The 12,019-nt window shown below is 45.7% G+C and overlaps 1 protein-coding gene across 2 annotated transcripts in view; it reads left to right on the forward strand.

Moving 5' to 3' along the window:
* Window positions 1-12,019, forward strand: part of LOC135906384 (relaxin receptor 1-like) — a 100,909-nt gene that overhangs the window by 38,360 nt on the left and 50,530 nt on the right. For both annotated transcript variants that reach the window (XM_065437758.1, XM_065437760.1), the window contains exons 3-4: window positions 16-165; window positions 6,418-6,501. In XM_065437758.1, coding sequence (XP_065293830.1) covers window positions 16-165; window positions 6,418-6,501 — 234 coding nt within the window. The remainder of the gene's footprint in view (window positions 1-15; window positions 166-6,417; window positions 6,502-12,019) is intronic.

Genomic DNA, 12,019 nt, shown 5'->3' on the forward strand with positions numbered 1-12,019 from the left:
GCTTACGGTACGCAGGGCTCGGGTGGTGGGCGTCAGCCGTTGCAACCGAAGCTGTGTGTCCCGAGGGTCACTTTCCCTGCAAGACAGGCAAGGACTGCGTGCGACGGCAGTTCATTTGCGACGGCAGGGCTGACTGTCCCGACAGCTCTGACGAGCTCAGCTGCGGTAAGTGCACTCGTACAACCTGTCCAAAAATTGTCCACATTCAAGAGATGTTGCTGCGCATGTGCGTGAAACACGTCTTAGGAACGAATAACTTCGAGCGCAGACTAGCCCGCAGAGCGAAATATTGTTCCCATTCAACAGCTTCTCCGTTTCCTCCGATGAACCCTTACACAAGCCTCTACTGTACAAGAGTCGACTGAACGGCACCATATACGTTATTATCCACATCTTGCTTTTTCTCTCTACTATGCCTTCCGTCTCTCATTTCCGCTTATCCTACCCCCAGTGCAGGATAGAAAAGCATAATCTTCTCCTCAGGTTATCCGGTTAACGTTCTTCGTCTTCCCACCCCGTCTCTCTCTCTCTCTCTCTCTCTCTCTCGCTATATATATATATATAGGTTGGAAATCAGAAGGTGGCATTTAGTATATTGCGAATCGTTAAATTAAGCTTTAGCTGAGTCTGTCCTCCTCCGAATAAACATACAGCTAAAAAAAAATGCATTTGATAGGCAAAGTAAAGTTTTCTCAACAGGACGACCTTTTCTTAACGCTTTTTTTCATTGTTTCAGTGCAAGCAACCGGAAAGCACTAACTCCAGTTGCAGTGGATCTCATTGGGTGGCGCAATTTGTAATGAATTAGTTTTATCCAAGTGAACTCAATAAGTGACATGACAGGGGCTCTCAGGGGTAGATCTTTTTTTAATTTTCACTTCGAGATGTTACAGAACAGTTGAGGAAAATTCGTAAATAGAAAAGCACTTTGGGCTAGCTGAACGTATACGTCTGTAACTCCACAACAAACGCACCTATCGCAATTTTATTATGTCCGTAGGATAGGTCTTAGCAGCTTCGCACGAGATTTACTTGCACTTGGCGTAGTGACCGCACCATCCATTTTACACACGACCGAGGATATGTCATACACGTTCGGCCGGTTCCTCCGCTGACGCCATAGCAGTTCTTTAATTTCAGCTGAGAGGTGGGGAGCTCGAGTGCGAGCGGCACAAAGGGCACTGACCCGTATAAGCTTTATTACCGAAAAGACGAGCGATCTGCGTTCCCCATACGCTCTGTATTAAGCAGTAGGAACGTGTCCAATTATGAAGCCTGCTTGTCCACGCGAAGCGCGACATGATTCGACAGGCGCTTTTTTTTTTTCAAGACATTCCTTTTCTCAGACGCCGTGACTGCATATGGACCGTGAGAGATTAAATTTCACACCACCACGAACTACCACAGCGGTCTTAATGAACACATTTTAATCACAGGGAGCGCAAGAATACTTTATCGTTCCTTTCTTTCTGGCCACGGTTAACGAAGATGAATTTGGCGCACTTTCAACTTTCCGCCTTCTCGATACGAAAACTCTCGAACACGAAACTTATACACGCCAACTGAACATTAGGGTCGGTGAACTTCGTAAATGATAAGAGCGTGGGTGCTGATTAGTGAGCGCGACGTCTTGATACACTGCGCGGTAGGTCTTGACGAGCCCAAGGCATTGCTCTTGAGCACTCGCCAACAGTCGAGTGAAAAAGGCGCACGCGTTTGCGCCGCCACAGATATTGAATAACATGTCATATAGCAGTTATTCACCTCCTCCTCGTCTATGCACTCCATGAAATCTGGCCAAAGTAGGTCGGTTGCTTGCGCTAATGATGGAAGATGTGAAGAAATGGGTTGCGTGCCGTTGCTTGGTTTCTAGGAAGGGTAGGTAGCTCGCCTGTGACAAGGGGCGTGTAGTTTTGCAAGGAACGCCTAAAGGGTCGCATCTTACAATGCGACGCAAGCCGCAGCTGCCGAGATGTAGAACTAATAATCGTCTCGTAACCTATAAAGTGCGCACGAAGAGGCACATAAAAATGCAACCCAAGCCGTATATGCGCTGCCTATGTGTGGACATGCTAGACAATGCTTTATTTCAGGCCACACTTCAAAATTATTCTTGAACTATTTACTTTATCGAGTGGGTTGTGGTTTTCCATGCGACGGTGCTAAAAAAAATTAAATAAATAAACGCGCCGCAAGCGTCAGGCTGAGAAGTTTCTCGACGCTCACTTGACGTGGAATTTGGACCGCTTCTGTGACTTCGTCTGCACAAGAGCCTCACTTAGTGTTTCGAAAGTTTGGTGAGAACGAAATACCTGCGATGTAGCACGTTCATGCCGTGTCACGGCCGTGCAGCTAAGCGAAAGTTTTCGAAGTGACCAAGCTTCTATTTCCTCTTAGTTCTCCTAAACCTTGTTAGGCTGTTCCAGCTGTAACCAAGTATGGCTTGAACATTTTCTCTTTAATCGGTCACAGTATGTTGTGGTTGAAAATCATATGTCCTCATCTAATCCTGTAGACTCTGGTGTGCCCCAAGGATCTGTTATAGGCCCTCTTCTTTTTTTAATTTACATTAACGACTTACCCAATGACGTTTGTTCAAACATTTACTTTTTCGCAGATGACTGTGTTATCCTCCGTGAAATCTCGGACAAATCTGATAACAAATTCTTACAAGACGATATAAACGCTATCTCTAACTGGTATGACGTATGGTTAATGCAACTTAACGTATGTAAATGTACATGTATGCGTGTAACTCGCAGCCATATTCCTCCACCGAACCATTACCTTAATGATACCCCCCTGGAGGTCGTAACCTCGTATAAATACCTAGGCGTCCACATAACCTCATCACTTTCCTGGTCGTTGCACATCGATAACGTAATTAACAATACTAATCGCATGCTAGGTTATCTTCGCCGAAACTTTTCTTCTGCTCCTACATCATTAAAATTAATTCTATACAAAACGCTTATTAGGAGTAAAATGGAGTACGCATCATCCATCTGGGACCCGCTCCTCGAAACCCTTACTCAATCACTCGAACTAATCCAAAACAATGCCGTACGTTTCATTCATAGCAACTACAGCCGTACATCAAGCGTAACTGCCATGAAAAACTCTTTGCTGCTTGCTCCTCTCTCAGCCCGGCGTAAGTGCTTTCGCCTTGCTTTATTTCATAAACTATATTTCCACAATTCGTACCTACGCGATAATCTAATATCACCTCCTACCTACATTTCCTCTCACATCAACCATAGCCACAAGGTTGGAATCATTCAGTGCCGCACCAGAACCTGTAACGAATCATTCATCCCTAGGACCTGTCAGGAATGGAACCACCTTCCCGGCGCAGTTGTCGAAATCAAGGACAACTCAAAGTTTCGTTCGGCATTATCAGACATCATTACTCCCGGATGCAATTAACTAATCACATTTGTTGTTTATTGCTGCTTTGTTTATTTATTTGTGTATATTTTTTTACCCACTCCCCTCTGTAATACTTCGGTCTTGAGGGTACAAAAAAATAAATAAAAAAAAATAAAATAAACAAATGAATCCTTTCTTTTTTAATTCGTAAGCATTTGTATGGTTACCCAATCAGAAAAACCCTCCGCCACTTAAGACAAAGATGTGGACAGATCCCGGAGATTGTGCAGCGCCGTGGTGACCCGCGGTGGAAGTGAAGCAGGCTTCATGGTTTGGGATTTTTACCAAATAAGCGCAGCGCATACAAGAGGCACTGACAATCGTGTCTTCCAAGTACGACGGTGCTACGCGATGCGGAAACAGCATCAACTTTCAAACCAAAAGCCGCGTTCCTTCACTCTCGAGGTGGCTCGCTCGCCGCAAGATATATCCATGCTCACACGAACAGATGCATTACCGCAGTGCCTGCTTCGTCACTCACCACGACTAATCATTACACGCGGAAGGCGCAACGCCGCAAGAAAGGGGGCGATGCTTAGGCAGCGGCGCTTCCCTCGGCTCCAGCATGGGAGAATACAGGAACATGAACGCCAGTTGGGAACACTACTAAAAGCAGAAGGAGAGAGTGTCTCCATTGACAGTGACGCTCGCTCCTTATAGCAGCATGATAAAAGGACAGTTAATTTCTTCCATGTCCCACAATAACGAGCCGACTTGAAAAATTGCTTCAGTAAAACGCCGCTTAGAGGGTGCTTCACAGCTTACAGTCTATAAGCAAAATTTGCTATGTTTAAATGCAAATTTAAAGAACCCTTCAAATAAAACCTTCATCGGCTATCCTGTCGTTCTAGTGAGAAACGTTGAATTTTCTTTATATTCATCGTACCGGCGCCCCTTTCCTCGTACTTACTTTCATGTGCATTTTTTATCAAGTCTAAGTCCTTCTTCTTTGCGGTGCTTGTTTCAATTCTTTACACCCGACCAGACAAACAAAACTTGGGCAGCTCAAATCCCTTTCGACAGAAACTTTTTTTCTAGCTTGTCACTTTACTCCGATAAATAAAAGTTGTTGCGATGTTTCATTGTCTTATTAGGCGACCTTTCTCCGAAATGTTTGGACAATCACAACCGAGGACAGATCTAATATCAACCCCACACGTCACATACTTCGAAACAAAGGCTTTCTATTCTAGCACTGGAGTATTTAGTTTAGATTTTGTCATGTTTTGGAATATCCATTCCTACGACTTCGCACAGCTTCTTCCTTTCACCAGCGACTAGATGTGCGATATGCTGCATGTCCCAATAAGTTGAAGTCACTTGGCTACCACACAGGCGAGCATTCTGCATACTAACATCCTGAAAGATGTTTGAAAATATTCATATTTCGCTGTCATTTCGTTAGCATTCGTATTTTTCTTTGTTCAGTCTGCACTGATAAGTATGAGGCTAGTAGCTAACTGAGAAGAAAAGCCCTTTGCATGATATAAAATAAAAAAGGCTTGTTTTCGTACAAAAACAAATAAAGATAAAGCTGCTTGGTAGGCGGCAACAAAAGTGTATTTCCACAGAAACAGAGACAACATCAAAAGAGCTGATCTACGCTGCCCCCAGAGCCGTAATCAGATGGATCACAGCTGGACGCAGCCTGACACAGCCGATGTGTTTCGTTCATTAATTTATCGCAGTTGCATCAAACTTATTCCCTCCGATGACAACGTCCGGCACAGCCATTACCGTTCCGCACGTTTACGTCGTAGTAAAAGTGTTTTGTATATGAGGTCTCACGGGTCCACAAATTTGTGGTACCATTACCACCGCGGCAATGCGAAATGGACATAAAATATTTTCCCTTAATTTTGTTTCCAAGATGTCGCGAGATACGCAAAGAGTCACTGTCCCGCAAAGCGCGACATTGTGTGGTGACGGGAAAAAAAATCTTTGTGTCAGCACGATAGAGTTTGACGATTACGAAAGATGTTACGGCTGCCAAGGCAACACTCATTTTCCCGTAACAAATGTACGTTGGACCGTTATAGTGAAATATCTGTATGGAGAAAGAAATTCCCATGATCACGACAACCACGCTTTAACCAATGCACTGAAACCGCCACCCTTATCGCTTTGTTAACGTGAGCGTGATACGGTGAACATATATAATTATGTGACCACATGCGTAATCTTTGTAGCGTGACAGCATGGATCTAAGCGCCGTTCATCTTATGACTATCTGTAGTCCACGCATTCGCTACACCACTACACTTCCTCTCCCTTTACGTTTCTTTCAGTTTTGATGCTGTGGTGTCATGCTCGTTGCTAGTAGCCCTGGTAATCGCTTCAGGTATTATGTAAAGCGGTAATGAGCTGACCATACGCTATAATATGACAACATATTGAGAATGGAACACGTCTTGAACTATACGGCACATGGAAAAGCAAATGGAAGGAAGTGAACGCTGATGCTGTCATGGTCTACCCTCACGGCCTTGAAAGTCTTGCTCTTAATTACAAAAAAGAGTAAGCTGTTAAAAGAAAAACTCCTGAAGAAGAGGTTAACAACATTTATTATGCTAACCTAAGTCATAAAGTAAGACCTGTGAAATATAATCAGCCATGCCATGAATCAATTCAGCAAGCAAACAAGCAGTTAAATAATTACTTATTGAAATAAATGACTAATGAATAATTATATCAACCTTTTGCTTACACTTATAGAATGGCGAAATAAAAGCAGTGTCAAAGAATTACTTTTTAAAACGTACCCTTCGCTAACAGCTCCAGCTTAAGGCGGCCAACGAAGCATTCATAAAGTTTTAAAACCTGTGCCTAAAATATTCTTCGCCAGTATTAGTGCTTGATTACAAGATAAGGGAGAGAGATAGAATTTAGTGAGTGCGCTTTTCATTTTGCGTGTGGTGCTTACAATATTTTTTTAACACTTCCTGTTCAATTGCTGATGATGAATCCGTGTCACATGTTCTTGCGCAGGAGACGAACACATCCGAGAGTTCTTCGAGAATTATTTCCAGAAGAGACTGGATGAAGACCGAGAGAATAAGACTGAGAAATGCGGTGAGCGAAATACAAGAAGCGACCCTTTTGCAACGATGTTGCTAAACAGGCCAGCGCCGGAGTGTAAAGTGATCTGCGAACATTGTGCCCAGGAAGTGCACTATTGACGTGAACGTATACACAGATCGTCTATATATACAGACATCAAATCGGCTACTTTACCTTCTCCAGCAATGGCGTTCAAAATTTTTCCAAACTCTGTTTGGCCGAAGCGTTCATCTTTGCTTCCAAATGCTGCAAACTGGAACGATGATGACGCAAATTAACGGGCTGCGTGAAAATAATTGCAAGTTACTCCTGCGTCATTCATCCGCTTAATGTCCATATCTGGCTTTCACACCACTCTAACAGATGCTACTACTCTTTGCAGACGCAATCTGCTACAATTTCATGCCACAAATACTAAAGAACACTGAACATAAAAAAACACAAAAATTGCGTGTTAATAACACGTGCCATTTCCATCGCGCAGCTTGCGACAGCTCCTATGCATTCACGAGAAAAATAAGCGCTTAGCTCGCATGGCACTCCGAATGCTAATTTGTCCCGTGCACAGTGATGACAGTGCAAACTTGGAGAATCGATATATGGAAATCGCAGAGGCTAGAAGGTATGGTAATATGCGGCTGGTATTAACGTGGCCGTTATACTGCACCATTTAAACGTCCCACGGATAGTTCCAATAGGAACCATCTGTGGAGCTTTTAATGCGTGTCTTTTTACTACTTTCCACCTGAACTAAGTAATATATTCATATTGCTGACATGCCTTTAATTTTAACGCTATCGTTATTTCTCTGATATTAAGAACTAAACACGTGAAATCCACGTCGCTTGAACATTTTAATCATTTATGCGTGTTTAAAGGGGGCTGCACATCACAGCGTTCTTGGGACGGCAGTGCCCAGCTCTCTGTCTTTCGTGGGTCTCACGTATAAATGTTCAGGCTAATTTCATATCGCTAAATCTACCATTATGCTGCTGCGAAAGAAGGAAAGCAAACAAACAAACGCACACACACACACACACACAGACACACAGACACACAGTTCTAAAGCAATGTTGGAATCTGAATCACGTGGAGAGCTACCTTTAATCACAGAGGTAGGAGCAGTAGCGGTTGGAAGGAGCGGAAGCTAGGTGGCCTGTAATAGCTGTTAACGGTGTGCGTCAATGCCGAAGGCAAAGCACAGGATTAAATCTACAGCTCTCCTTAGCTATGTCGGTCACTTTGGACGGTTGGACAGTGGAACGTACCCAGTGACGCACCGTCTTGCCGAGCTGACAACATGCACGGACCAGTGTGTATGCCACTGTATACGTGCGCGAATGAACAACTTGCTTGGCTCTTGTCGGGCCTAGAAGACAACTTCGGTCGCTGGGAATGGCGTCCTTCAGTAAATACCAGAACAGACAACTTCGGCACTGCGCATGGGATACCGGTATGCGCCCATGCTTAACTAATTCCACAGAGTGGTTGCGCCAGGGCTACACAAGGGGTATGTAGCGTTAAACATATCGAAGCGATAGCGCCCCATCCGCGACAGACACCTCCAAGTCGAGCGCGGCCGTTGCAACGCAGTTGCAGCCGGAGTACTACACTCTTAAACAAATGTGCACCCCTTGGGGTGTATATTTGCGCACACAACAATAATCGTCACCTGTCTTGCTTGCGTTTCCTTGCTTGAAAACGCTGCGCTCGCTACTTTCCTGTGGGGAATGCTCTGTGATGTTGATAAAGGGCATGCCGTTCGTGACTTGGAAGTACCAGGTTCGCCGCGTTAAAGAAAGGAAATGTGGACGAGAAAGATGACGATTATCGTTGCGTGGCAAAAGGGTGTAAGTTTGCTTAAAGGTGTACAGTCTTAAACAAAATTACAGCCTTTGGGTAGTATCTGTATCTTGGCACACAACATATTATTTATATATATGATCACAACTATACCGGTGAAGAGGCAAATAAGGATTCGCTTTAAAGAGTTTGTCACCCATAGAGTTTCTCACTATAACACCTAGAGGGTAATCTGGCGCCACCGTCAATGGGAGTTTCCTAAGGGGGCACCGTGCCGTCATGGGAATGATGGTGTATGTGTCTGCGAGGCTCGTGTTGGCTGGTGTTGTAAGAGCCTTCGCCTAAGACGTGGATATAGCTACGCAAATAACGCATTCTCAAAGTAAAATCTTCATAAAATGTTTCCATTCACGCATATTACATCTTTACTCACCCACAATGCATGACCAAGAGAAGAAAAGCAAGAACAGACGACCAACTGTTTCAAAGCGAGCGCGAACCTTGTCGTCTGTCCTCCAAGTTTAGCGGGCCGCTGATTCTTTTATGCGAAGCATATTACGAGGGCTCAACCCAGCTCCTCAGGCGCGGCGGTGACCATGAAATCACGTGACACGGTGACGTCACGACAGAGGAGAAGTGGCTTTGGCTCAACTCTTGCAAGACGGGCTGGGTGGGAATCGAACCAGGGTCTCCGGAGTGTGGGACGGAGACGCTACCACTGAGCCACGAGTACAACGCTTCAAAGCGGTACAAAAGCGCCTCTAGTGAATGCGGTGTTGCCTTAGAAACGCGCTGTTTCTAAGGCGTGCGTCTCTTGCTCAGGCGCACATTTCGTTGCCGCGCCGAACGCTGCTTTGCTCGACGCTCACCGCGTCCAATGCGGGGCGCGTAGTCGCTGCCCTGTAGCCCATTGTCTTACACCCCTTGGCGGGTCGACGGGAACGCTGTCGCGTTCCACTCTTGAAGGCGAAGAAGTAATGCATGAGTTGTTTCTTCGTCTAGCCGAACCAAATATAGCCAAGCAACAGCAGTTCACCAGGCTAAACAGTGGTTCAACAACTAAAATAAAGGCTAGTATGCTTCGCATCCTGGGCTTAACCTTACCTAAGCCACAGCCATTTTTTTTACGTAACATGTAGTCGTACACACAATAACAAGTTCTCATAGTTAAACAAAACATGTTTTCGCGTAATAATAAAGCTAAAACAGCTTTTTGCGTGCTGTTTTAGTAGAAAATGAATCATTGTGACAGACGGAACGGTACCTGCCAAGCGCATCTTCAAGGTGTCCTGTCTCTACGAGAACGATGCCAATTAGAAGTCACAATATACCGGCATTCCCATGCATGCCACAGCGCTGCAGCGCCAGATTTCCCTCTAGGTAATGTAGTGAGAAACTCTATGTTGTCACTCATCAGGGGCCATATAGTTGTGTCGGCAATGTTAGAAACCAGACGCGTTAACCACTGCCAAGCGTTCCCTAGGCGCAAGGCAATTCTTGCGGGGTACTGTGTGCGACGCAGACTGTCAGAGCGGTGGCGTCTGTGCACGAACATAAGAGGCCGTAACAGGCAATACTGTGGCGGTCGAGGAGTAACGCTGTGGGCGTCTCAAAGCTGTCCAAGAGAAGATGGGTAGTGGCTTCTGCGAACGCCGCTGTCGCGATGAATGGGTTCAGAGCTCCAAGAAGCGATCGAATCTGCCAATTTCTCTTTCTTTCAGCGCCATGGTTCCTCGGAAAGCAAGGAACCGCGCTGAATTAAGATTAATGAGAGAATATTTTCCCTTTCGCATTTTACTTCGGTCCGCTTCTGGGCTGAAACAGCGAGCCTAATAGTGCCAAGAAGTGACAGTGATTGCTAGCGCAATTTCATGCAGAGGAAGTGGCTTGGTCCTCCGCCTGACATCGATTGTACTAAGGCATCCCAGCAGGCACGCGGTCTATATGAGGATCCCTATGTCAAAGTCGTCTTGCTACGCATCCGCGTCTATTGGTTCGGCATCTGTTGCAGTTATTCCAGCTCTCCGTATCGACCGAAGTATATCGCTCAATGGCACACGCGGAAACGAAGATGCCTCGCGACAAGGAATCCTTCGTAGTTCTGTTTCCCCCCATTCGCTGGACAAGTCGTTTGACAACCAACTCGCATAAACAAGGGAACGGCGATTGTTGCAAATAAAATAACCTGTCGCGTTAGCTCAGTCGCTATAGCGTTGCGATGCCAAGAAAGAGGTCACGGGCTCGAGCCCTGGCGCTGTGACCGCATTTCGATGAAGGCGAAATGCCAAAAAAATGATATAGTGTACACACTGCACCGGGTCCAGAATTAATTCACAGTTTCTCTCTATGGCGTGCCAGATAACCAAATCGTGGTTTTGGCAGGTAAAGCCCCAGATTTACTAAAGGTAATGACAGTTTAGCACGAAGGGCTTCGCTCTCACCGCGATAGCAAGGTTTAGCGCTTCGCATGAACTTCTCGGGCTGTGTTCTAAATACAGGCGGGTCCGACGAATGCGGAGGCGAGAAGCGCCAAAATTTTCGGCACCCTTCAATGCCTTAGGACGCCGTGTATATAGGGACCTATAACATCGCACAGTCGCCACTACTGTGCCTGTAAAGTGCCGCACAAGTTCAAATTACACCAATTTTAGGTTTAGCACTGATATTGTTGTGCATGCTTCGTATCTAATAGACTGAGAAGATGCAAGATTCAAGGCATGCGTTGTGATTGTTATGTCTTATGACATTTGTTTGCGGACTGCATTTCTCAAAATTTCGAGGAATAATCTCACCAAGAACGTACCACTTGAATGAAATGACCAAGTGTAGTGATTAAATTGTGTAGCAATATAGCTCACATATATGGCATGTCTAAGCCTACATATATAGCGTATACATATAGCTAAATATACGACGAACCCCACAGCGTCCGCGAAAATTCGCTTGGAGTGTCAATATAATTGAGCGAAAAATAAAAAAAAAGATTCCGACAGAACGAATCTTGCACTGATATCTTTGTAAGCTCACGGCCGCTGGTTAAACAACAAACATAAAAGAAAGAAAGGGTGCGGCTGCTCGCGCGCATCCAACACTGCGGGATCCACCGCAGCATCACCAGTCGGGAACTGCTATACCCAGGATCGGCGTAGAAAATGCATCAAGAACGCTGTCACCCGCTGAAGCCGACGCGTCCCATCCCCGACATGAAAAAATTCACCGACACTATACGATACCCCCTAAGGCGAAATTTGAGCGCGCAGCTCTATACGTGTTTTCATTCCGCGATACATTGGCTGGCGCGGAAAATCTGCCTCATGCGGCGCGTTGTAAACAAAGCGAAATGTGGTGCGGCTGCCTCCACGCATGAATAGATTTTCTTTCTCCAGCTTTTCTCGCCCTGGTTCATCCAGGCCTATATCAACAGGAATGTACGCTCTGCGGCGCACCTAGAGCTAACTTCCATCACATTATGTTCTTATGCCCTGAGCTCTAGCCACCTTCTGAGTGGCAACTCACCGACGTAGAGGGATGGGAGACCGCGGTGTCTAGCTCCAACCCAGCCGACCAAATACGGCTGGTGGATTGCGCTCTGAGGGTCGCCGAGGGCCACAAACTCCCGGACACCCTACGCGCTCCTGAGCCCCCTCACAAGTAATGTTGTAAAAAGGCTCAAGCAATAAATGTTTACCACCACCACCATCGCTAGCGACAGCGCGTGGGCGACGCG

The sequence above is a fragment of the Dermacentor albipictus genome, chromosome 5 (assembly GCF_038994185.2).
Source record: "Dermacentor albipictus isolate Rhodes 1998 colony chromosome 5, USDA_Dalb.pri_finalv2, whole genome shotgun sequence".
Classification (NCBI taxonomy): Eukaryota; Metazoa; Arthropoda; class Arachnida; order Ixodida; family Ixodidae; genus Dermacentor; species Dermacentor albipictus.